The 27,119-nt window shown below is 45.8% G+C and overlaps 1 protein-coding gene across 1 annotated transcript; it reads right to left on the reverse strand.

The window, feature by feature from the left end:
• Window positions 1-15,757: 15,757 nt before the first annotated feature.
• Window positions 15,758-23,353, reverse strand: LOC131760858 (NUT family member 2G-like). The gene is made up of 7 exons (XM_059070942.1): window positions 23,338-23,353; window positions 20,689-21,403; window positions 19,596-19,724; window positions 18,376-18,548; window positions 17,625-17,923; window positions 17,101-17,217; window positions 15,758-16,579 (listed from the first exon to the last, which is right to left on the reverse strand). The coding sequence occupies exons 1-7, from the start codon at window positions 23,351-23,353 to the stop codon at window positions 15,758-15,760; spliced, it is 2,271 nt and encodes a 756-aa protein (XP_058926925.1).
• Window positions 23,354-27,119: the final 3,766 nt, after the last annotated feature.

Here is a 27,119-nt window from a genome sequence, read left to right on the forward strand (position 1 = left end):
TTGTCCTGTAAAAGTCCCTTAATATGTTTGATCCTGCGTGCTTTGGGAATGACCCCAAATCATCATCATGAAGTTGGGATACTTCTTAAAACACTGCAAGTCTTACACACTGGCATATAGAATCTGCAAAGTCAGTTCGTTGGGTAATGATGGTAGATAGAAGTGGCCCAGAAGGACAGAAGACAGAAAATAGAGCAGAAACTGTCTGTCCAGAGGTGACGATGGATCATAGCCAGGGTTCAAGCATTACGAGGGAGGTGGTGAGAATAGTCTTTGGCATAGAGTGTAACAAGTGAAGGATATGTAATGTAGTTTCCAATGAAAGTCTGTGAAAGACATATAAGTAAAAAGATACTAGGCTGGGAGGTGAAATAATGCAAAACTTTTGATATGTTTTTTACAAGGATAAAAGAAGATAGAAATGAACATTAAAGAAGTAGGTCAAATAGAAAAACTGTAAGATGGTTAATAACCTGACAATATGATGAGGCAACTTAGATTTAGTTTGTTTAAATAAATTGGTAGAGTATATTAGAGTAGTTTTAAGTTGAAAGAGAATTTGAGCAGAGTATACAGTTCCCATACATCCCCTCACGTCTGTTCCCCAACCCAGAGTTTCCCCTATTATTAACGTCTTGCATTAGTGTGGGACATTTTTTTTTTTTACAATTGATGAGCCAAACAAAGTACATACATTATAATTAACTAATATCTATAGTTTACATTCCAGTTTACTCTGTTGTATATCCTATGGACTTTAACGAATGTATGACAATCATTCACCATTACAGTATCATCCAGAAGAGCTTAAGGGCCCTACCTCTTCCAGCATGTCATATAGCTGAAATCCTACAGTATGTATCCATTTCAGTTTGGCATCTTTCATTTAGCAATATTCGTTTAGGGTTCCTCCATATCTCTTCCATTTAGTACTCCTATAGCTCAGGCTGCCGTAACATAATACTATAGACTTGGTGACTTTAACAGCTCACAATTCTATAGGCTTGGAAGCCTAAGATCAAGGTGCTGGCCAATTCACTGCCAGGTGAGGGCTCTCTTCCTGGCTTGCAGACAACTGTCCTTTCACTGTGTCCTCATATGGTGGAGAGAGACAGAAAAAACTCTCTGGTTTCTTCTTATGGGGCACTAATAGAGTCTAATCCTCATGACATCATTTAATCTAGTTACCTGCCAAAGACCTCATCTCCAAATACCATCACTTTGTTAGAGCTTGAATATATGAATTTTGGGGGGACAGAATTCAGTTGATAGCCTCATTCTTCTAACAGTATAAAATATGACTCGTAAGGAAAGCTCCTCATTAAATTATCTCTTTTCTAACAATACCTAGACACTTACTTGCTTTTTTAAACCCTTTACATATTTGAAAATAAATGAATCCAAGATTTTTAAAAGTCAGGTAGAACAAGATGAGAAATTGTAGGTACAAACATGTTGAAGCAAAAGCACATAAACTCCCCAGTTGCATTGTCTCAAAAATTCAGTTAGAGTTCTAAGGCCTGATTTAGGTTTCTACCTCTGGCTCATGCCATTTGCTGTACCACAACAATAGGATGGGGTAGTATGCTAAAGTTAGGACATTAAAAACACCATTAGAAAACAGATGCCTTGCTCAACTGAATGTGTATTTGGTGTGAATTGAGGCTGTTTGTTCTTTTTTTTTTTTTTTTTTTTGCGGTATGCGGGCCTCTCACTGTTGTGGCCTCTCCCGTTGCGGAGCACAGGCTCCGGACGCGCAGGCCTAGCGGCCATGGCTCACGGGCTCAGTCGCTCCGCGGCATATGGGATCTTCCCGGACCAGGGCACGAACCCGTGTCTCCTGCATCGGCAGGCGGATTCTCAACCACTGCGCCACCAGGGAAGCCCGAGGCTGTTTGTTCTTAATGATATGATTCATATTAAAACTTGTCTGGACACAGTCAATTAACTAAAAGTAACTTGGGGAGAAGTTTTATTTTTTACTGAGATAAAATTACCCGTTTTGACTGGCACAATTCAATAGCATCGAGTACATTCACAGTTTTGTGCAACCCTTACTTCTGTGTGGATCAAAAATATTTTTTATTGCTTTAAAGGGAAGCCCTCCCCATGCCTTCTTCTACCTAACCCCTGGGCAATCACTAATCGACTTTCTGTCTCTATAGATATATCTATTTAGATATTTCATATACATGTAAATTATACAGTATGGGACCATTTTTGTCTGGCTTCTATCACATAGCATAATTTTCAAGGTTCACCCCTATTGTGGTATGGGTCATTACGTCATTTCTTTCTTCTTCCCATCATTAATGAGGTATAATAGAGAAATAGAAATATATATTTAAGATATACACCTTGATGTTTTGATATACATATACATTTTTGAAATAATGGCCACAATCAAGCCAAGTACCATATCCATCACCTCATATAATTACCATTTTCTTTCTGCTTTCTTTATGGTGAGAAGACTTCAGATGTTCCCGCTTAGCAAATTACAAGTACACAATACAGCATTGTTAACTGTATACACATTGTTGTACACTAGATTTCCAGAAATTATTCACCTTGCATAACTGAAACTTTGTACCTCGTGATCAATAACTGCCCATTTTCCCATCCCCTCATCTCCTATCAACCACTGTTCTAGAAGCACCCCACATCTATGACTATTTTATTTTATTTTATTTTATTTATTTATTTATTTTTTCAGTTTTAACATCTTTATTGGAGTATAATTGTTTTACAATAGTGTGTTAGTTTTTCCTTTACAACAAACTGAATCAGTTATACATATACATATGTTCCCATATCTCTTCCCTCTTGCATCACCCTCTCTCGTACCCTCCCTATCCCACCCCTCTAGGTGGTCACAAAGCACAGAGGTGATCTCCCTGTGCTATGCGGCAGCTTCCCACTAGCTATCTAATTTACATTTGATACTGTATATATGTCCCTGCCACTCTCTCACTTCGTCACAGCCCACCCTTCCCCCTCCCCCATCCTCAAGCCCATGCTCGAGTAAGTCTGTGTTTTATTCCCGTCCTACCACTAATCTCTTCATGACATTTTTTTCCTTTAGAGTCCATATATATGTGTTAGCATACGGTATTTGTTTTTCTCCTTCTGACTTACTTCACTCTGTATGACAGACTCCAGGTCGATCCACCTCATTATAAATAACTCAGTTTCATTTCTTTTTATGGCTGAGTAATATTCCATTGTATATATGTGCCACATCTTCTTTATCCATTCATCTGTTGATGGACACTTAGGTTGCTTCCATGCCCTGGCTATTGTAAATACAGCTGCAATGAACATTTTGGTACATGAGTCTTTCTGAATTATGGTTTTCTCAGGGTATATGCCCAGTAGTGGGATTGCGGGGTCGTATGGTAGTTCTATTTGTAGTTTTTTAAGGAACCTCCATACTGTTCTCCATAGTGGCTGTATCATTTTACATTCCCACCAGCAGTGCAAGAGTGTTCCCTTTTCTCCACACCCTCTCCAGCATTTATTGTTTCTAGAGTTTTTGATGATGGCCAATCTGACCGGTGTGAGATGATATCTCATTGTAGTTTTGATTTGCATTTCTCTAATGATTAATGAGGTTGAGCATTCTTTCATGTGTTTGTTAGCAATCTGTATATCTTCTTTGGAGAAATGTCTATTTAGTTCTTCTGCCCATTTTTGGATTGGGTAGTTTGTTTTTTTGTTATTGAGCTGCCTGAGTTGCTTATAAATTTTGGATATTAATCCTTTGTCAGTTGCTTTATTTGCAAATATTTTCTCCCATTCTGAGGGTTGTCTTTTGGTCTTGTTTATGGTATCCTTTGCTGTGCAAAAGCTTTTAAGTTTCATTAGGTCCCATTTGTTTATTTCTGTTTTTATTTCCATTTCTCTAGGAGATGGGTCAAAAAGGATCTTGCTGTGATTTATGTCATATAGTGAGTGTTCTGCCTATGTTTTCCTCTAAGAGTTTGATAGTGTCTGGCCTTACATTTAGGTCTTTAACCCATTTTGAGTTTATTTTTGTGTGTGGTGTTAGGGATTGTTCTAATTTCATACTTTTACATGTAGCTGTCCAGTTTTCCCAGCACCACTTATTGAAGAGGCTGTCTTTTCTCCACTGTATATCCTTCCCTCCTTTATCAAAGATAAGGTGACCATATGTGTGTGGGTTTATCTCTGGACTCTCTATCCTGTTCCATTGATCTATATTTCTGTTTTTGTGCCAGTACCATATTGTCTTGATTACTGTAGCCTTGTAGTAGAGTCTGAAGTCAGAGAGCCTAATTCCTCCAGCTCCATTTCTCGTTCTCAAGATTGCTTTGGCTATTCGGGGTCTTTTGTGTTTCCATACAAATTGTGCAATTTTTTGTTCTAGTTCTGTAATAAATGCCAGTGGTAATTTGATAGGGATTGCATTGAATCGGTAGATTGCTTTGGGTAGTATAGTCATTTTCACAATGTTGATTCTTCCAATCCAAGAACATGGTATATTTCTCCACCTATTTGTATCAACTTTAATTTCTTTCATCAGTGTCTTATAGTTTTCTGCATACAAGTCTTTTGTCTCCTTAGGTAGGTTTATTCCTAGATATTTTATTCTTTTTGTTGCAGTGGTAAATGGGAGTGTTTTCTTAATTTCATTCTCAGATTTTTCATCATTAGTGTATAAGAATGCCAGAGATTTCTGTGCATTAATTTTGTATCCTGCAACTTTACCAAATTCATTGATTAGCTCTAGTAGTTTTCTGGTAGCATCCTTAGTATTCTCTATGTATAGTATCATGTCATCTGCAAACAGTGACAGCTTTACTTCTTCTTTTCCTATTTGGATTCCTTTTATTTCTTTTTATTCTCTGATTGCTGTGGCTAGAACTTCCAAAACTATGTTGAATAAGAGTGGTGAGAGTGGGCAACCTTGTCTTGTTCCTGATCTTAGTGGAAATGGTTTCAGTTTTTCACCATTGAGAACGATGCTAGCTGTGGGTTTGTCATATATGGCCTTTATTATGTTGAGGAAAGTTCCCTCTATGCCTACTTTCTGCAAGGTTTTTATCATAAATGAGTGTTGAATTTTGTCAAAAGCTTTCTCTGCATCTATTGAGATGATCATGTGGTTTTTCTCCTTCAGTTTGTTGATATGGTGTATCACGTTGATTGATTTGCATATATTGAAGAATCCTTGCATTCCTGGAAAAAACCCCACTTGGTCATGGTGTATGATCCTTTTAATGTGCTGTTGGATTCTGTTTGCTAATATTTTGTTGAGGATTTTTGCATCTATGTTCATCAGTGATATTGGCCTGTAGTTTTCTTTCTTTGTGACATCGTTGTCTGGTTTTGGTATCAGGGTGATGTTGGCCTCATAGAATGAGTTTGGGAGTATTCCTCCCTCTGCTATCTGTTGGAAGAGTTTGAGAAGGATAGCTGTTAGCTCTTCTCTAAATGTTTGATAGAATTCGCCTGTGAAGCCATCTGGTCCTGGGCTTTTGTTTGCTGGAAGATTTTTAATCACAGTTTCAATTTCAGTGCTTGTGATTGGTCTGTTCATATTTTCTATTTCTTCCTGGTTCAGTCTCGGCAGGTTGTGCATTTCTAAGAATTTGTCCATTTCTTCCAGTTTGTCCATTTTATTGGCATACAGTTGCTTGTAGTAATCTCTAATAATCTTTTGTATTTCTGCAGTGTCAGTTGTTACATCTCCTTTTTCATTTCTAATTCTATTGATTTGAGTCTTCTCCCTTTTATTCTTTTTTTTTTTTTTTTTTTTTTTTTTTTGCGGTATGCTATGCGGGCCTCTCACTGTTGTGGCCTCTCCCATTGCGGAGCACAGGCTCCGGACGCGCAGGCCTGGCGGCCATGGCTCACGGTCTTAGTTGCTCCGCGGCATGTGGGATCTTCCCGGACCAGGGCACGAACCCGTGTCTCCTGCATCGGCAGGCGGATTCTCAACCACTGCGCCACCAGGGAAGCCCTCCCTTTTATTCTTGATGAGTCTGGCTAATGGCTTATCAATTTTATTTATCTTCTCAAAGAACCAGCTTTTAGTTTTATTGATCTTTGCTATTGTTTCCTTCACTTCTTTTTCATTTATTTCTGATCTGATCTTTATGATTTCTTTCCTTCTGCTAAATTTGGGGGTTTTTTGTTCCTCTTTCTCTAATTGCTTTAAGTGCAAAGTTAGGTTGTTTATTCGAGATGTTTCCTGTTTCTTAAGGTATGATTGTATTGCTATAAACTTGCCTCTTAGAACTGCTTTTGCTGTATCCCATAGGTTTTGGCTCGTCGTGTCTCCATTGTCATTTGTTTCTAAGTATTTTTTGATTTCCTCTTTGATTTCTTCAGTGATCACTTCGTTATTAAGTAGTGTATTGTTTAGCCTCCATGTGTTTGTATTTTTTACAGGTCTTTTCCTGTAATTGATATCTAGTCTCATAGCGTTTTGGTCGGAAAAGATACTTGATACGATTTCAATTTTCTTAAATTTGCCAAGGCTAGATTTGTGACCCAATATATGATCGATCCTGGAGAATGTTCCATGAGCACTTGAGAAAAATGTGTATTCTGTTGTTTTTGGATGGAATGTCCTATAAATATCAATTAAGTCCATCTTGTGTAATGTATCATTTAAAGCTTGTGTTTCCTTATTTATTTTCATTTTGGATGATCTGTCCATTGGTGAAAGTGGGGTGTTAAAGTCCCCCATTATAATTGTGTTACTGTCGATTTCCCCTTTTAAGGCTGTTAGTATTTGCCTTATGTATTGAGGTGCTCCTATGTTGGGTGCATAAATATTTACAATTGTTATATCTTCTTCATGGATCGATCCCTTGATCATTATGTAGTGTCCTTCTTTGTCTCTTGTAATAGTCTTTATTTTCAAGTCTATTTTGTCTGATATGAGAATTGCTACTCCAGCTTTCTTCTGATTTCCATTTGCATGGAATATCTTTTTCCATCCCCTTACTTTCAGTCTGTATGTGTCCCTAGGTCTGAAGTGGGTCTCTTGTAGACAGCATATATATGGGTCTTGTTTTTGTATCCATTCAGCCAGTCTGTGTCTTTTGGTGGGAGCATTTAATCCATTTACATTTAAAGTAATTATCAATATGTATGTTCCTATTACCATTTACTTAATTGTTTCGGGTTGTTCTTGTAGGTCTTTTCCTTCTTTTGTGTTTCTTGCCTAGAGAAGTTCCTTTAGGATTTGTTGTAGAGCTGGTTTGGTGGTGCTGAACTCTCTCAGCTTTTGCTTGTCTGTAAAGGTTTTAATTTCTCCATCAAATCTGAATGAGATCCTTGCTGGGTAGAGTAATCTTGGTTGTAGGTTTTTTTCCTTCATCACTTTAAATATGTCCTGCCACTCCCTTCTGGCTTGTAGAGTTTCTGCTGAAAGATCAGATGTTAACCTTATGGGGATTCCCTTGTGTGTTATTTGTTGTTTTTCCCTTGCTGCTTTTAATATGTTTTCTTTGTATTTAAATTTTGACAGTTTGATTATTCTGTGTCTTGCCGTGTTTATCCTTGGGTTTATCCTGTATGGGACTCTCTGTGCTTCCTGGACTTGATTGACTATTTCCTTTCCTATATTAGGGAAGTTTTCAACTATAATCTCTTCAAATATTTTCTCAGTCGCTTTCTTTTTCTCTTCTTCTTCTGGGACCCCTATGATTTGAATGTTGGTGCGTTTAATGTTGTCTCAGAGGTCTCTGTGACTGTCCTCAGTTCTTTTCATTCTTTTTTCTTTCTTCTGCTCTGCAGTAGTTATTTCCACTATTTTATCTTCCAGGTCACTTATCCGTCCTTCTGCCTCAGTTATTCTGCTATTGATCCCATCTAGAGTATTTTTCATTTCATTTATTGTGTTGCTCATCGTTTCTTGCTTCCTCTTTATTTCTTCTAGGTCCCTGTTAACTGTTTCTTGCAAATTGTCTATTCTATTTCCAAGATTTTGCATCATCTTCACCATCATTATTCTAAATTCTCTTTCAGGTAGATTGGCTATTACCCCTTCATCTGTTAGGTCTGGTGTGTTTTTATCTTGCTCCTTCATCTGTTTTGTGTTTTTCTGTCTTCTCATTTCGCTTATCTTACTGTGTTTGGGGTCTCCTTTTTGCACGCTGCAGGTTCATTGTTCCCGTTGTTTTTGGTGGCAGTCCCCAGTGGCTATGGTTGGTTCAGTGGGTTGAGTAGATTCCCTGGTTGGGGGGACTGGTGCCTCTGTTCTGGTGGATGAGGCTGGATCTTGTCTTTCTGGTGGGCGGGTCCTCGTCTGGTGGTGTGTTTGGGGATGTTGGTAACCTTATTATGATTTTAGGCAGCCTCTCCGCTAATGGATGGGGCTGTAGACCTGTCTTGCTCTTTGTTGGGGATAGGGTGTCCAGCACTGTTCTTTGCTGGTCCTTGAGTGAAGCTGGGTCTTGGTGTTGAGATGGAGATCTCTGGGAGATTTTCGCCGTCTGATATTACGTGGAGCTGGGAGGTCTCTTGTGGACTAGTGTCTTGAGGTTGGTTCTCCCACCTCAGGGACCCCGCCCTGGTGCCTGGCTGGGGCGCCAAGAATCTTTAATCCACACGGCTCAAAATAAAAGGTAGAAAAAATAGAAAGGAAAGAAAAGGAAGGAAGGAGGGAGGGAAGGAAGGAAGGAAGAAAGGAAGGAAGAAATGAAGGAAGGAAGCAAGAAAGGAAGGAAGGAAGGTGCAGAGGAAGGAAGAGAGGAAGGGAGGAAAGAAGGGGGGAAGGAAGGAAGGAGGGAAGAAAGGAAGGAAGAAAGGAAGAAAGAAAGGGAGAAGACAGAGTAGTATAAAGTATAGTTATTAAAATAAAAAATAATTATTAAGAAGAAAAATTTCCTTTAAAAAAAAAACAAACGAACAGAAAAATGGGTCGGTCTAACCCTAGGACAAATGGTAAAAGCAAAGCTATACAGACAAAATCTCACACAGCAGCACACACATACACACTCACAAAAAGAAAAAAAAAGGGGGGAAATAATAGTATATTTGCTCCCAACGTCCACCTCCTCAACTTGGGATGATTCGTTGTCTATTCAGGTTTTCAACAGATGCAGGGCACTTAAAGTTGATTATGGAGCTTTAATCCGCCGCTTCTGAGGCTGCTGGGAGAGACCTCCCCCTCTCCTCTCTGTTCGCACAGCTCCTGGGGTTCAGCGTTCGGGTTGGTCCCGCCTCTGGGTGTAGGTCGTCTGAGGGCCTCTGCCCTTTGCTCAGACAGGACGGGGTTAAAGGAGCACCTGATTGGGGGGCTCCAGCTCACTCAGGCTGGGGGGAGGGAGTGGCACGGGGGCGGGGCGAGTCCGCGGCGGCAGAGGCCGACGTGACGCTGCACAGGCCCAAGTCGCGCCGTGCGTTCTCCCGGGGAAGCTGTCCCTGGATCCCGGGACCCCGGCAGTGGCGGGCTGCATGGGCTCCCGGGAGGGCCGGTGTGGAGAGTGACCTGTGCTCACACACAGGCCTCTTGGTGGTGGCAGCAGCAACCTTAGCGTCCGACACCCGTCTCTACTGTCCGTGCCGACAGCCGCAGCTCGCGCCCGTTTCTGGAGTTCCTCTACGCGGTGCTCTTAATCCCCTCACCTCACACCCGAGGAAGCAAAGAGGCAAGAAAAAGTCTCTTGTCTCTTCGGCAGCTCCGCGCCCGCTTCTGGGGCTCCTTTAAGCGGCACACTTAATCCCCTCTCCTCGCGCCCAGGCAGCAAAGAGGGAGGAAAAGGTCTCTTGCCTCTTCGGCAGCTCCAGACTTCTCCCGAACTCCCTCCCGGCCAGCCAGCCAGCCGTGGCGCACTCGCCCCCTTCAAGCTGTTTTCACTCTGCCAACTCCAGACCTTTCCCTGGGATCCGCCCAAAGCTCAGTTCCCAGCCGCGCCCGCCCCAGCGGGTGAGCAGACAAGCCTCTCGGGCTGGTGAGTGCTGGTCGGCACCGATCCTCTGCGGGAATCTCTCCGCTTTGCCCTCCGCACCCCTGTGGCTGAGCTGTCCTCCGCGGCTCCGGAGCTTCCCCCTCCGGCGCCCGCAGTCTCCGCCCGCGAAGGGGCTTCTAGTGTGTGGGAGTCTTTCCTCCTTCACGGCTCCCTCCCACTGGCGTAGGTCCCGTCCCTATTCTTTTGTCCCTGTTTATTCTTTTTTCTTTTGCCCTACCCAGATATGTGGGGAGATTCTTGCCTTTTTGGAGGTCTGAGGTCTTCTGCCAGCGTTCGGTGGGTGTTCTATAGGAGAATTTCCACGTGTAGATGTATTTCTGATGTCTCTGTGAGGAGGAAGGAGATCTCCGCGTCTTACTCTTCCGCCATCTTTTTTTGAATCCTATTTTATTTTTTTATGACTATTTTAGATTGCACATAAAAATAGTATCATGAAGTGTTTGTAGCTGTCTTTCTGTATCTGGTTATTTCACTCAGCATCATCTCTTTCAGGTTCATCCATGTGGTCACAAATAGCAGTATTTCCTTCACTTGAAAGGCTGAATAATATTCCATTGTATACAGGTGTACCTTGGAGCTATTGCAGGTTTGGTTCCAGACCACCAGAATAAAGCAAATATTGCCACAAAACAAGCCACATGAATTTTTCGGGTTACCAGTGCATATAAAAGTCATGTGTATACTATATCATAGTGTGTTAATGTGCGATAGCATTATATCTAAAAAACCAATGTACATACCTTAATTTTCAAGTAATGCTAATTGGGAAAATGGCACCAATGGACTTACTCAGTGCAGGATTGCCAGAAACCTTCAATCTATAGACAACGTAGTATCTGCAAAGCACAAGAAAACGAGATATGCCTGTTTCTATACCACACTCTGTTTATCCATTCATGAATCTACAGACACTTAGCTTGATCCAATATCTTGGCTACTGTGAAAAGTAAACATGGAAGTGCATATGTCTCTTCACGATACCAATTTCATTTCCTTTTGCTGTATACCCAGAAGTGGGATTGCTGAGTCATAAGGCAGTTGTATTTTTAATTTTTTGAGGAACTTCAATACTGTTGTCCTTAGTGGCTGTATCAATTGACATACCCCACAAAAATGCACAAGGGTTCCCTAGTCTCCATGTCCTCATCAACACTTGTTATCTTTTGTCTTTTGGATAATTGCCATTGTAACAGGTGTGAGGTGATATCTCCTTGTGGTTTGACGTTCATTTCTCTGACAGTCAGTGATGCTGAGCACCTTTTCATACATCTGTTGGCCATTGATATGCCTCCTTTGGAGAAATGTCTATTCAGGTCCTTTGCCCATTTAAAAAAATAAATTGATTTTGTTTATTTATGTATTTTTATCTAAGTTGGGTCTTTGTTGCTGAGTGTGGGCTTTCTCTATTTGATGTGAGTGGGGGCTACTGTGTTGTGGTGCACGGGCTTCTCCTTGCAGTGGCTTCTCTCATTGTAGAGCACGGTCTCTAGGTGCGCGGGCTTCAGGAGTTGTGGCTCGCAGGCTCTAGATTGCAGGCTCGGTAGTTGTGGTGTGTGGACTTAGTTGCTCCACGTCATGTGGGATCTTCCTGGACCCCGGCTCAAACCTGTGTCCCCTGCATTGGCAGGTGGATTCTTAACCACTGGCCCACCAGGGAAGTCCCCCCTTGCGATTTTAATACGGATTGCATTGAAGCTGTGGATCACTTTGGGTAGTATGGATATTTTAATGATAGTAAATGCTCTAGTTCATGAGCATGGGATGTCTTTCCATATTACCAGTGTCATCTTTAATTATCCTCATTAAGATTTTATACTTTTCAATATATAGATCTTTCACCTCTTTGGCTAAATTTATTCCTAAGTATTTTATTCTTTGTAATGAAATTAAGAATGGGGTTGTTTTCTTCATTTCCTTTTATGGGTAGGTCATTCCTCTTCTATAATGACTTCTATATGCTGATTTTATATCCTGCAACTTTACTAAACTCACTATGAATTCTAACAGTTTTTATTGCTGTTGTTGTTGAATCTTTAGGATTTTCTCCATGAATGATCATGTCATCTGCAAACAGAGGTAATTTTACTTCTTTCTTTCTGATTTGGATGCATTTTGTTTGTTTTTTGTGCCTAATCCTCCATCTGCCACTGCTATGTTGAATAGAAGTTCTAAGTGTCAACATTCTTGCATTCTTCCTGATATTAGAAGGACAGCTTTTAGTCTTTCACTATTGAGTAAGGTGTTTGCTGTGCTCTTCTTTTTCATATGCCTTTATTGTGTTGAGGTACATTCTTTCTACACCTAATTTGTTCAGCGTTTTTTTATCATGCAAGGATGTTGAATTTTGTCAAATCCTTTTCTGCCTCTATTGAGATGACCATATGATTTTTCCTTCATTTTGTTAATGTGGTGTATCACATTGGTTGATTTGTGTATGTTGAACCATCCTTGCATCCCAGGAATAAATCTGACTTGAGCATGGGGTATGATCATTTTAATTTATTGTTGAAATTGGTTTGCTACTATTTTGTCAAGGATTTTTGCATCTATGTCTATCAAAGATATTGGCTGTAATTTTGTTTTCTTGTAGTGTCCGTGTCTGGCTTTGGTATCAGGGTAACTTTAGTTTGGAAGTGTTCCCTCCTATCCAGTTTTTTGGATGAGTTTGAAAAGGATTGGGATTAATTCTTCTTCCAATATTTGGCAAAATTCACCAGGGAAGCCATTGGGTCCTGGATTTTCTACTTTGTTTTGTTCTAAATTATTGATTCAACCTCCTTATTTGTTATTGGACTGTTCAGACTTTCTATGTTATCTTGATTCAGCATTGGTAGGTTTTATGTTTGTAGGAATTTATACATTTATTCTAGATTATCCCACTTGTTGTCATAACTGGGAAAGGACCCTTATGATTCCTTTATTTCTGAGGCATCACTTGTATTTCATCCTCTTTCATTTCTGATTGTCTTTTGTATTTTGTTCTGAATTCGTATAGCCAAGAGTCTTTCAAGTTTATCTTTTCAGTAAACACCACTTCGTTTTCTTTCTATTTTGTATTGTTTTTCTATTGTCTTTTTGATTTATTCCTGCTCTAATGTTTACTGTTTCCTTCCTTCTGCTAAATTTGAGATGACTTTTTTCTTCTTTTCCTAGTTCCTTGAAGCCTAAAGTGAGATTGTTTACTTGAGGTTTTACTTCTTCTTTAATGTATGCATTTATCACTCTAAACTTCTCCTGTCGTACTGCTTTTGCTGCATCCCATAAATCTTGGTGTGTTGTGTTTCATTTTAGTATCTGTCAAGATTCTTTTTAAATTCCCCTTTGATTTTCTCTTTGACTCAGTGGTTGCTCAAGACTGTATTATTCAGCATGATAAATATAATTAACATTGCTGTGGGCTTCCCTGGTGGCACAGTGGTTGGGAGTCCCCCTGCCAGTGCAGGGGATACGGGTTCGTGCCCCTGTCTGGGAAGATCCCACATGCCGCGGAGCAGCTGGGCCCGTGAGCCATGGCCGCTGAGCCTGTTCGTCCAGAGCTTGCGCTTCGCAACAGGAGAGGCCACAACAGTGAGAGCCCCGCATACTGTAAAAAATAAAATAGGGGCCTCCCTGGTGGCACAGTGGTTGAGAGTCCGCCTGCCGATGCAGGGGACACGGGTTCGTGCCCCGCTCTGGGAAGATCCCACATGCTGCGGAGCTGCTAGGCCCGTGAGCCATGGCTGGTGAGCCTGCGCGTCCACAGCCTGTGCTCCACAATGGGAGAGCCCACAGCAGTGAGAGGCCCGCGTACCGCAAAAATAAAAATAATTTTTAATTAAAAAATAAAAAAATATAGCTACCATGTCATCCAGCACTGCCACTTCAGGGTCTCTATCCAAAAGAATTCAAAGCAGGATCTCAAAGAAGTATTTGCACACCCACATTCATTGTAACATTATCCAAATTACCCCAGATGTAAAGAAACCCAAATGTCCATCAACAGATGAATGGATAATGGGGTCTATAAATACAATGAAATATTTCCTTCCTTGAAATAAAATAAAACCATGTCTCATGCTAAACCATGGATAAACCTCTAAGACATTATGCTAAGTGAAATAAGCCACTCCTAAGAGGACATATCATAGCCACTCACATGAAGTATCTACAGTAGTTAAACTCATAGAAACATACAAAGGTGATTGTCAAGATCTCAGGGAGGAGGAGGGAGAATTAAGGAGTCTCTGCTGTCCCAGCCCCTGCCTGGGTCCTGGAAAAGGAATCAGAGCTCCGAAGCAGGAGAAGAGGCTTTGGCCAGCAGGGAAGGTGGGTGAGGCCCAGGGCGGGTTCACAAAGCATCAGAGCATCTGAGTGCGTTAGGAGGAAGGGGCTTCAGAGGTGGGCCAGCGCAGGCCATGACGGGGGCTAAGCAGGCGGCGAGTGGGGCAGTTCGGGGAGACAGCAGGGGTCTTCTCCCTGCCCCTCATTGTTTGCTCGTCTCACCCTCATGAGCGGGTCATTTCCCCTGCTCTGATGATTCGAAGTCTGTGCCGGCACCCACAGGATGGTGACTGAGGCCTCCACAGTCCTCAGCATGGATCCCAGCTCCCACCCCGATCTGGGGCCACAGACAACTCTCCCCCACCCCTGCTGCCCCTGTGAGCAAGCTGTTCTTGTGAAACTCGGTCATAGTTTGCTAGGGGGGACTGTTTTATATGGAATACAAATCAGTGTTGATACCAATACACACACATGTCCAGCCACGGGTGGAAAGGGAAGGGACAGTAGTTCTGGGGTGTCTTTGCACACCCATAGGCCCCTAAGGCCAGTCCCCACAGCCACAGCCACATGGGTCCTCCTCCCACAGTTGAACGAGATGCTGCTGCACAGAAATCCCACGAGTTCCACAAAGGGGCCCAACTGTCATTTCCTTTATACACACATTATACGGGGGCCCCATGAACTTCCCCGCACCCATTCCCCTTGTTGCTTCCTCATTGGGATTAAGAGGTAGCTGCCTCCAGCACTCTCCACATTGCAATAATCCCAGTGGGACTAGAGGATGCTCCGGCTACGACGAGGCAGACAGTCCTGTCCCCACGGCCAAGACGTTTCCTCTCTGGTCAGGCCACCCACACAGGAAACCCTGGATGAGCGGGAGGACATCCCAGCGCCGTTGCCTGGCCACTTCAGAGAAGCAGAGAGAAGCTCCATAATGACAAGGGCTGTCTCCAGGCTCCATTCTAGAAACAGGTTAGTGTCCAGAGGGCTGAAAGGCACAAAAGCAGCTCTGCCTCCCCAGACAGTTCAGGGAGGCAGAAGATGGTACAGATGCCCCACAAGGCCCCTAGCCAAGCAGGCTTGAGAGAAGGGGATGATGAGGGGTTCCCCGGGGAAAGTGAGAGCTGTGCATTGCCAGGGGCGGCCCGAGGCGTCCTTGTCTACGTGGAGGAAAGTTTTGGCCACCTGTAGATCCATAGCTCCTGTGACCTCCCCCATCCTTCCTTCCTCTCAGGATCGCTCTCTGTGGAGCAGCTCAACACGAACAAGATGACAGTGGCCTGAGAGCATTTCCACCAAAACTACCTTTATTCATAATGTACATACATCACTCCGAAGGTCCTGCTCCCACCCACACCTGCCCACACCCACCTTCCCCACCTCCCTAACCCCCCACAATCCCACTCCCGCTCCCTGCCCTGGTGGTTCTTCCCTCCGTCCCTTCCCCCCACATCATCCAGGAGCAGCACTGGAATGAGGAGGAGCCCCTAGGCTCCCCTGGGGGCCGCCCTGGGGGCCTCGGCCTGGGGGGCCGGGCCATCGGCTCCCTACTGGCTGAAGGGCTTCTTCTTCCTCTTCCTATGCTTCTGTGTGACAAATGGGTCACGCTTTCTCTTTCTCCGCTGTGAGGGGCGAGGCAGCCCCAGAGCCAAGGCTGGCTTCCCAGAGACCCTGAGGCCGGCCCCAGGGATGGGCAGCTTCTCAGCAGCGGCTGCGCGTCCACACACAGCCTGCTTCCTCGACTTCGGAGCGGCTGGTGGAGCTGGGCTGAGGCCTCTTCTCTGAGGGGGGTGGGCCTGGGGACCACTCTGGGCGCCCCAACCTCCACGGGAGGCCAGGGTGGAGGCAGGGGCAGGACTCGGGGACAGCCCGCAAGGCAGCTGGCTCTGCTGAGAGCCTAAGAGGAAGGCCAGGGTGGGGAGATCCACCTCGTCCTCACTGGACTCGAACTTGGGCCCTCGGACCCGCCAAACAGGATAGGCTTCTCTGAGAACAGACGCACCCCTGGGTTGCAGTAGAGGGCCAGTGCGCCTTTGACCCTGGAGAGGGAAGCGCCGTGCAGACCAGAATGGAGAGACCTCTTGACATCCTCGAGGGGGAACAAAGTCTTTGGGCCTCCTCAGGCCAGTGCCTGTTCCCATGAGCCTATGAGGAGCCTCACAATCCATGAGCCTATGAGGAGCCTCACAATCCATCTCTGGTGGGCAGGCTTCATCACTGACTCCTAGATGGGGGTCCTGGTCGTGCCTCCTGGCACCTTGGCCGCCGTCGGACTCAGAAGGACTTGAGCCCATTCCGGGTGCACTGTGACTCAGGGCTGCCTGCACACCCTCCTCCTCTTTCAAGGCCAGGAGTCGTTTCCGCACCAGCTGGTAGGAGGGAGGAGGACAGTGACCGCTCCACACACACATGTGAGAGGAGGAGCATTGGGCGGTGGGACAGTGGCCCTGGGGGGGAGGAGGGGATGGGTGACCCCAGGACTCGAATCCAAATACAGACACTGTGGCATTCCTGCCATCCTCCTGCACCTTATTCCCAGCTTTGTGTCCTTCCCTCCCCTCCCGGCTCCCCATCCTCTCCTTCCTATCACCCTGCACTGCACCCACCCCAGAATGGGCCCTTCCCCATGCCAGGCCTCCCAGGCAGGGGAGGGATGGACAGAGCCATGTGGGCCTCCTGTTCTGGGGCCCTACCTCTCCCTTGGTCACTGGGGTCCCTCTGTACCCTGGTCCTCCTGGGTGTCCTTTGTCTCCCCTGTTCTACCAGGGATCCCTCCCTCCTCTGGCTCCCCTGGGTCATCTGGGTTTCCCTGTCCATTGAATCACTTGGCGCCCCCCCTCCTGTAGGGTCCCCTGGCTCCCTGAGTGTCCCTCTCCCTCCCCTGACTCACTTCTTCGGTGATGAGCCCTTCCTCCTGCTCCATCTCCTCAACTAGGGCCGAGAGATCCAGCTGTGGGTCTGAGGAAAGCAATTCTGCCCGGAATCGAGGGTGAATGACTGGCTCCACCTCGGAGAGAAAGAAGACACTGTGAGCACCCTTGGCCAAGAGTGGCCTGTGAGATAAGAAGGCCAGGAGGGAAAGTGAAAAGCAGAGACCCACCCCTCTCTCCTCCACAAGGCGGGGATGGTCGGCACACACACACACACACACACACACACACACGCAAACATGCACATACACAGTCACACACAAAAGAGCACATATACAGAGGTATATACACAGACACACAAAGGCATACACACAGACAGACACAGACATATACACACATACATCTGCATACACCTCCCCTAACACCTGGCTCAGGAACAGGAGCTGAGCTTAAGTCCCATCGGCCTGAGCAGAACCCAGATCTTGGGTGCTGAGAGTTCCATGCACTGGCATCTTCTCGACGCCAGGCTCCAGGCCCAGCCTACCTCGGTGACAAAGTCCTCCTGGGAACACAGCTTGTCAATGTGGCTCAAGAAGTCCAGGTCCGAGTAGGTGCCGTCCTCTTCCTGCTTCAGCTCATTTCCATCCTCTCCCCATTCTGCATCTGACTCGCCTGCGGCTGAGTGGACGGGCCTCACCAGAGCCTCCATGCCGTCCACATACGCCCTCACAGCCTCAGGGGGAATCTCTTCCTCGGGTGCTTTGGGCTCCTGGGGCCCCTGGGATCTGTGTGGCTTCGGGTGGGAGGGCTGGGCCCTAGGGCTGGACATCCTGGGAGCACAGGCTGAGGCAGAGCAGGAGGAAGGGAAGGAAGGTGAAGGACTCCCGGTCCAATTCCTGACCACCGAGCGCACGTTGGTGAGGGCATTGTTTGGTGGACATTGATGTGGGATTGGGCGGGGTCAGGACCACCTGAAACCTCATGCACAGTTAGAGAGGGGAGGTAAGGGGGGCATCTACGAGAGTCACAAGTAAGGAAGTGGGGAACCTCCAATTTTCTAGGTGTCTCCCCATCAGGCCCACTTCTTAGGCAGACTTTGTGTGGGGTCCTTTGACAGGGAGGTGTGAGAGGAGTTACAAAACTGACCAAGTCAATACCCCGTAGTGACAAAGGGCAGCTGAGACCCCACGCCCCCACCCCCGCCTCGGTGTCTGTTTGGCTTGAAAGACCAATGCCCCTGTCTTGAAGGAAAATGATCCACATTTGGACAGTGGCCAACCCTAGGCCCCTGTTACCTGTGCCTTCAACTCCACTGGGAACCTGGGTGCCCGGCTGAAGGCCCACTTTCGGGGCTGGGGGCCCCCGAGGATCCAGCTTCGGTGGGGCTGGAGGAGGCAGGTCCTGCGCGCACTGCATCGACTGCAACTTATGCATGTGCATCTCCTCCTCAGCCTCAAATTCCATGAACCTGGGGGGTGACAGAGGCACAGGCCACCCTGAGAAAAAGGCCTGGGTTCTGAAGCCCAACAAAGGCAGCCAGGAATGAGGGATTGGGAGAGGATGTGCCTTGGGGCTGTCAAGGCCCTGTGAGGTGCTGTCCACAGCAGAGAGCTGCTCCTGGAAGCGATAACAAGATCTGGGACCCTTCCTGCCTCACCAGCACTGGAGGGCATTCAACAGCATAGACCCAGGTTGCTGAATTGAACCAGGTCAATGAGACACATGGCTGATCCAGGGGGCACTTTCCCATGCCCCCCATCCCCATCCAGAACCACATGAAGGGCTGACAGCCAGAGGCTGGAACAGGCATGTGTTCCCCACAGGGGTCCTTGCCCGAATCCAGGACCCTGGCCTGGGACTGAGAGTCCTGGAACATAGACCTGGAGACAGGGCACAGGAGAGGCTGGACCATGTGGATGCTGAGCTTAGAACAGAGGCCTTCCTTTCCTCTGAGGGGCACTCGTTTGTTTGGTTTTGTTTCTTAAACCAAGGGGATTACCATGGAGCAAACACTGGAAGGGCCAGAGACCCTTGGGCTGACATCATGCTGGCTTCCTCATCCTCTTCAGGGATGCCACGGTACCCACTCAGGCCAGTTTTCATGAGGAGAGGGGCTCCCAAATCTATGTCAGTGGCCACCAGCCACCCACCACTAAGGAAGCAGCAGGCTGGCGGGTGGAGCTCTTCCCCCAGCCCAGGCCATATGGCCGGAGTTGGACCCCTACTGGACTCACAGCTTCACCCTGCCCCGTCCTGAGACCTTCACATCAAGGCAAGGGTAGGTCAAAATCAGCGGAGGGCAGAGCTCCTGGTGGAGGAAGGACAGAAGACCCAAACTCTCAAGGTGAGGGAGGGGTTTCACGAGGACAGGAGGGCCTCTGGGCTGCGGGGACCCTCTTCTGGGTGACAGGCCTTCTCCTTTGTCCTCTCTGATGAGCACCCCCACGGCCAGACCCTGCCCTCACCCACTCGCCTCACCCTCCACGCAGCCCCTGGGCCCAGGACGCTGACTCACTTTGCCGCCATCTCGTAGTAGATCATCCGGTCCAAGTGGCTTTTGTGCTGCCATTCCTGCTCGGCCCTCCACAGTCCCTCCTCCAGCGTCATGGTGGGCTTCAGGCGGGCCAGGGATCGAAGCCCTGAGCTGTAAACCCTCAGGGTCAGTCTCTGTGCCCGGCCCAGCCCAGCCCCCACATGACTGACCCGACCTGCCAATGTGGACCACACACCACTCAACACAGCATGACTGAGCAACAGGAGGGTGAGAGGCAGGTGTCTGGAAGGGCAAAGACAAGCCTTCCCGGCTACTGCTGACACCGCCTCACACTCACTCGAGGATGACCATCCACTCCCAGGCTAGAGCTGGGACACTGTTCCTTGGGGAGCTCTTTTCCTCTTCAAGGCTGCCTTTTCATAATAAACATCACTGTCATCAACGAGGCGTGGCATGTGCCAGGCAATCTGCTAACACTTCATCGATTAGCCCAAGGAGTCTTCTGCACAGTCCTCTGAGTGACATGTGATTGTCCCCTTTTTACGAGGGACCGGAGGTTTAGGATGGGAATGCCTGCCAGGCTCACAACTCCAGTGGGAACGAGCCCACGCCCTTTGGAGAGCTCTACCATCACCCTGTTCCTCCTGGAATTCTCCACAACAAGGAAGTCGAGGCGCTTTCTGCAAAGCGCTCTCCTGGGCCCGCGCTCCTCCCCCTCCTCCGAAGTGACCTCTGCCGGCCATGTTCACTCAAGTCCTGTATGAAAGAAGCCGGCACCACAGGAGAGTGCGGCATCCACTCCTTGGCTCCTCACCTTACAGCACGACCCTGTCTGACTGCAAGTCTGCAGTCCATATTACCATGAGAATCATGGAAGAGCAAGTTTGCTAGACTCACAGGGTGGTGGGCTCCGTTGAGATAAGGCACATTTCAGTCATGATGTCATGGACTGGCAGGCTCAGCCATATGACCGACAATGTGCCTTCTCATAGCGTGGTCATCGCCCTCAGACCTTGCTTCCAGTATCCCTAGAAACCTAACCTGCGAGTCCATCCCCAGTTCCTCTTTATTTAAAAGCTCCAATAATCTCAGGACCCCCTGAGCGTTCACTCACATGAGAAAGCAGGAAGGAGCTTCTGCATCAGGACTCTGGGGAAGGTGTGTCCTGGCCAGGGGCTTGAGGCGCTGCCAACGTTGGAAGTTACTGTACACGCTCTGGGGGTTTGAGGAGCCAGCCTGCAAGGCGTAGGACTGGTTGGTGGCCAGGTTGCCCTCCCAGGAAGTGCCATGTGGCCATGGCACAGAGTTCACTGGGTGAATGATAGGGTCCAGCTGGGCAGCTGGTGGTGGAGCTTGAGGAGGAACGCCTGCGGTCCAGCCTCCCTTGCCAGCCTGAGTAACTCCAACAGCTGGAGCAGGCACAACGGTCTCCATCACAGGGGTTGGTAAGAATACGGGTGCAGGACATGCAGCACTCCCACTGAGGGCCCCTGGAGCACTCCAGTTGAGGGGGTCCTGAGTAACGATAAAGGTCTGAGTCTGGGGGGCCTCCACTGGCCTCCCTTGTGACCTGACTTGGACAGTGAGGTTGCCAGCCGCAGGGGCACTGGGGCCACGGCCAGCATTAGCCACCAAAGGCGTCCTGGGGAAGGCTGGCAGCAGCAGGCTGCTGCCAGGAGGGAATGCTGGGGTCATGGGAGGTGGCAGGTGCTGCTCCCTGGGTGGGTGGTGCTGGGCGCCAGGAATGGGTGGAGGAAAGAGCACTGCCATGAAAGTAGACAAGGAGGCACCGGGGTTCATGGTCACATCCGTTCCCAGCGCTGGAAATGCTGTTGAGGCAAAGGAAAGGAGTGAATGGAGGAGGAGAATGGGCAAGTGCGACTGAAGCTTTCTGCGACATCAGTGTGTACATCTCCACAGGTGAGAGACACTTGGACAAGGGAAACTGTGCAGCGTGCAAATGTCTTCAGGTGATTTTCATGCCCTGAACTCCAGTTGAGAATTATTCCACTGGTGACTCTGCGCCCATCCACCAAGGTCCCTGACCCCTGTCTGCCGAGAAGAAATTGCCTCAGCAAGCATTCACCTGGAGAGCCTCCCTAAGGCACCCCCGGCACCTAAGCCTCACAGGCTGTCTCCCAAGACCTGGAACTGTGTGGACATCCGCTGTGTGAGAAATGCCCCTCAGCCGGCATACTAGCAGGTAGGGACCTTCTCCAAGGTAACTTCCAGGCACCCAAAGGCCCTTTGTGGACAGGCACTGTGTAAAATATTAGGGCCCCACCTCCTCCTCAGTCTTCCTTTCCTGATGCTCAGTATAAATCCCCTCTTTCTTTCCTAGCCTCACAAAACACAACAAAATGCCAGAAAATATCTCTCTAATGGAATCCTGATACAAACCCGTAACACTGGCCCAGAATGCACCTGCATCTCAGAACAACCCACAGCAGATACGTAACATGGGCCAGGTCCTGCCACCCCCTCCCCAGTGCCCAGAGTCACTGTCATCACTCAGGAGTTCTGTTCCTAGGAGGTGTGGGGGGGGGTCTGAGAAGTAGGCGCGTATCCCTTAGATTCTGTCATTTCACAGCCAGTGATGGCTGCAGAGGATTAAACAAGGGCCAGGAATTGTCATGTTACATTGGTCGTGGGAGTACAGACCACCTGTGGTCCTTCCCCTTCCAGCTCCCAATAACAGAGAGACAATCTGAGAATCAGGCCTAAGCCAGTTGCCATGGTGATCAACTCTGCAACACATCCCTGTTCAGGAGAACAAGGTACACACCATGGTGCACCTAATTAACCAGAACAGGTGTCATAGGACGTTTAATAATAATAACACAGAAGATCGTCTTCCTGACCCTGGGCTACGCTCCTTCCCCCTTTAAGAAGAGGAAGCAGTCTTCATAGACATTCCACCCAGACAACCTCACTCCACATCTGCTCCCTGTCCATGAAGGAGTGACCTGAAATATGAACAAACTCTTCCTCTCAAGGCAGCCTGAAGGTCCACCATGAGATACTGGACAAGATGAAGTTGGTCTGAAAAACTGCGATTCCACAAAAGTGAAAAGAATTCAGAGCAACTTAGGAACCTGAGCCTTCTGTTGGCTGAAGTTCCACGGTTGCCCATCCCCTGTTGAATCCAAGGCAACAGTTAACTGAACTGAGAAGTGAGCTCTGGGCTGCGACGAGTGGACGAGGTGTGGGCTGCGGCAGTTAGAGTAACCTCCTGCTGAGCTCTCTCCACACTTCACTGCAGGTGTGGCCACACACAGCCCCATTGAATAGTTTTCTCACCAAGACATCTCTCCCCACGGCCCCCTTAGATACAGTAGGCTCCTGTTCAAATCCCTTAGAAACATATGGTGAGGCAAGCTTCAGGTGCCTCAGGAACACAATACAGGTCTAGGCTTTCCTCATGACCTTCCCTGTGTCACCAGCAGGACAGCACACACATCCTTACACACACGTTTCAAAGTGGCTTGTCTCCCTTCTAGAAAGAACCTGTCTGCTGCCATCCTTTCTCCATAGCCAGGGCAATTCGTCTTGATCCACCTCCAATGACCCCTCCTCCCCAGTGCAGTCTCCGGTTTCTTCAGGCTCCCCGGTCTCCCCAGGTGAAATGTCCTTCTGCATCCAGTGCTCTCTTCCCCTATACTTCAGTCCAACTATGTGCCCACAGTGAAGTGTCACGTGTGATCCCGAAGGACGTGAGGGATGGCAGGCTCTCTGAGAACACACCCCCAGCCTATAGGCTTACCTCCTTCTGAAGCCATCCTGCAGCCTTGCGAATGGACTACTGCTGCCTGGTAGCCTCAATGAGAAAAGTCAAGACCAGGACCCTGAGAGTGACCTGCTTCAGCAGATGCTCAGGATCCAAGTAAAGGAGGGACGAGTTTCAATCTAAACAGCAGAATGCGGCTGAAACATTCTGCAGTGGGGGAGGGGCAGAGGGCACGTGCATCTGGCTGCAGTGCGGTGCGGGTCATTCCACGAGGGCTCTGGCAGGTAGGCAGGAACCGGAAGTTCCTTCCACCTCACACAGTGGCAGCACAATTGGCGTGTACCTCTTTAGGCAGTTTATAAACTGTTTTTTTGATTCACGGCCCAGAGGCTGGACTTGATGGTCCCTTATTTTCACTTCTTTATCCATCAACCTAGTATTATAGAAATGGAATCATAGAGTATGTGACCTACTGGGTTTGGTTTTTTTCACTCAACGTAATTTTCTGGAAATTCGTCCAGGTTGTTGCTTTTATCAATAGTTTGGTCTTTTTCATTGCTTAGTTCCTAATATTGAACCAGCCTTGCATATGTGGAATTAATTCTACTGGGTCATAAGGTATCGTGCTATTTATACATGGTATGATTTAATTTGCTTATGTTTTTGAGAAGTCTTGCATGTGTCTTCATGAGAGATACTGGTATGTACTTTTACAGTTTTGTACTTTGTCTGCTTTTGGCATCAAGGTACAAAGGTCTCATAAAATAAATTAGGAAGTGTTCCCTCTTCTGTTTTCTGGAAGAGACTGTATAAAATTAATCGTTCTTCAAATGTTTGGTAGAATACCCCAGTGAAATCATCTGGGCCTGGAAATTTCTCTTTCAGGAATTTTTAAATTATAAATTCAGTTTCCTTAGTGGTTATGTCACTATTCAGATAATCTATTTTATCTAGAATTTTGGAATGTGGTTTTTGAGGAATTTTTCCATTTTCTCTAGACACAGAATTCATGAGTATAGTAAAACTGTTTATAGTAATTCCTTATTACCCTTTTAATGGCTACAGGGTCTATGTTGATCTCTCACTTCATTCCTGATACTGATGATTTGTATCTTCTCTCTTATTTTTGTCATAATTATAAGAGATTCATCAGTTTTATTTTACTTTTTGAAGAACCAACTTTTTTCCCCTTACCTCTTGTTTTGCTGTGTGAATGATACAGATTTCTGTTTTTGTCTCTATTATTTCCATCCATCTGCTTCCTTTAGATTTATTGTGCTCCACTTTTTCAAGTTTCTAGAGGTGTGAATTTAAACTACTCATTTGCAACATTTCTTTTTGTATAACGTGAGCATTTAGTGCAATATATTTCCCACTCATCCTGGCTGTAGCAGCATTCTACAGGTTTGATATGTTGTGTTTTCGTTGAGTGCTATTTTTTTTTAAATGATTTCCTTTGAAATGACTTCCTGTTTGACCCATGGTTTATTACTGTGTTGTTAAATTTCAAGGTCTTTGGAGGTTCTCCTGCTGTCTGTTATTTATATGTAGTTTGATTCCATTGTGGTTAAAGAATATACCCTTTCTTTTAAATTGGGTGAAGTGTGTTTCATGGCCGAGTATATGGACTGTCTTGGTGAGTGTTTCATGGGTGCTGGAAAAACAAACATGTATTCTGCTGTCCTTGGGTGGAATGATATACATATGTGTGTGTGTGTGTAAATTAGATCCTGGCGTTTGATCATGGAGTTCAGGACTGCTACATCCTTGTTGATTTTTGTTCCAGTAGTTCTGTCAGTTGATAGAACAATACCAACAATTGTCAATAGTAATCAATTTTCTCAATTTCTCTCTCTGCTCTATTAAGTTTTGCTTCATGCATTCTGTCATCTGGTTCATATACATATAGGAATGTTGCATCTTCCTGGTGGATTGATTCATGATTATTAAGTAATGTCCCTTGTTGTCTCTAATAAATTTCTTTGCTCTGAAATCTACTTTAGTATACTCCTGATTTTTATTTTTATCTTTATTTTTTTAATTTTTTATTTTCTTTTGTGGTACGCGGGCCTCTCGCTGCCGTGGCCCGTCTCGTTGCGGAGCACAGGCTCCGGAAGCACAGGCTCAGCAGCCGTGGCTCACGGGCCCAGCCGCTCCGCGGCACGTGGGATCCTCCCAGACCGGGGCACGAACCCGTGTCCCCTGCATCAGCAGGTGGACTCTCAACCACTGTGCCACCAGGGAAGCCCTACTCCTGATTTTTAAAAGTGATTGCATGATATGTCTTTTTCCACCCTTTTGCTTTCAATCTACCTATGTCATTGACTTTGATAAACAGCATATACTTACAGTTTTTAATCCACCCTCAGAATCCGTCTTTTGAAGGGTGTAATTAGAACTGTTACTTACTGATATGTGAGGGCTTAAGTTAGCCATTTGATTATTTATTTTACATGTGTTTCCTCTGGTTCTCTTTTTTCTGTTACTTCTTTCTTGTTTTTCTGCAGGTTATTTGTGTATTATTTAAGATTCTATTTGGATTCATTCTTAATGTTTCTAGTGCATCTCATTGTAGTTTTCTTAGTGGTTGCTCTGAGTATTACAATATACATATGTGCCTTGTCATGGTATATTACCACTTGTAGTTAAGTGTGAAAACGTTACTTTCATTTAGGTCCCTTTATCTTTCCCATTTTAAAATATCATTTTCTAGAGTATCAGTATTATCATTTTTGCTTCAGTTATCACATGTGATTTTAAGATCTTGTGAGTAGAAGGATAATCTATTGTATATACTCATATTTGTGGTTTTGTTTCACTTTTTCTTCCTTCCTAATGCTCCAGTATTTCTTCTTTATCATTTACTTCCATTTGAAGAACTTCCTTTAGACATTGTTTAAGGGTAGGTCTGCTAACAACAAATTCTTGCAGTTTTCTTTCATCTAAAAACATGTTCATTGCACTTCATTACTAAAGAATAGTCTTGCCAGATGCACATTCATCAGTTGACAGTCTTTTCTTTCAGCACTTGAAGAAAAAGATTGCGCCATCTCCTTGTGAGGTCCAACGTTTCATATGGTATGTGCTGTCATCTGAATTGGTGTGTTCCCCTCTCCCCCATGGGTAATGAGTCATTTCTTTCTGGCTGCTTTCAATATTATTTTTGTTTTTAGTTTTCATAATTTTAAATATGATGTCTTAGTGTGGATATATTAGAATTTATTTAATAGTCACTTGTTTCTTGAATCTGCATGCACACTTAGGTCTTTTGCCAAATATTGGAAGTTTTCAGCCATTATTTATTTAAATAGTTTTTCAGTCCCATTCTCTCTTTCTGGGACTCTGATAACATAAATGTTAGCTTTTTTATTCTTGTCCCAGAGATTTTTTTTTTATTCCAGTCTATTTACTCTCTGTTTTTCTGATTTGCTAAGTTCTACTGACTTGTCCTCAAATTCTCTGAGTCCATTTTCTGTCATATCAACTCTACCACCGACACACTCCAATGAGTTTTAAATTTTCTAATTTTTAGTTGTATCATTTCCACCTCACTTTTTGTATACCCTCTTTTTCTTGAAATGTTGTACTTTTTCCTTTGTTTCAAGAGAACTTACACTTGCTTGAAGCATTGTTACGATGGCTGCTTTACTGTCGCATCTCAGAATTGGTGTCAGGTGATTGTCTTTTCTAATTTGTGATTCCTGGTTCTTGGCATGATGGGTCATTTTCGATTGTATCCTGAACATTTAGCTGTGATGGTAAGGGACTGTGCATCTTGTTTAAATCTTTCATTTTAGCAGTACTTCATTTTCTCTTTA

The sequence above is a fragment of the Kogia breviceps genome, chromosome 8, assembly GCF_026419965.1.
Source record: "Kogia breviceps isolate mKogBre1 chromosome 8, mKogBre1 haplotype 1, whole genome shotgun sequence".
NCBI lineage: Eukaryota > Metazoa > Chordata > Mammalia > Artiodactyla > Physeteridae > Kogia > Kogia breviceps.

Coding starts and splice junctions, on each gene's coding strand:
- LOC131760858 (XM_059070942.1), bottom strand. Junction 17,924..18,375: donor CAGTGGAGTTGAAGGCACAG/GTAACAGGGGCC, acceptor GCTCTGCCTCAG/CCTGTGCTCCCAGGATGTCC. Junction 16,580..17,100: donor AAGGGCTCATCACCGAAGAA/GTGAGTCAGGGG, acceptor CCCTCCTACCAG/CTGGTGCGGAAACGACTCCT.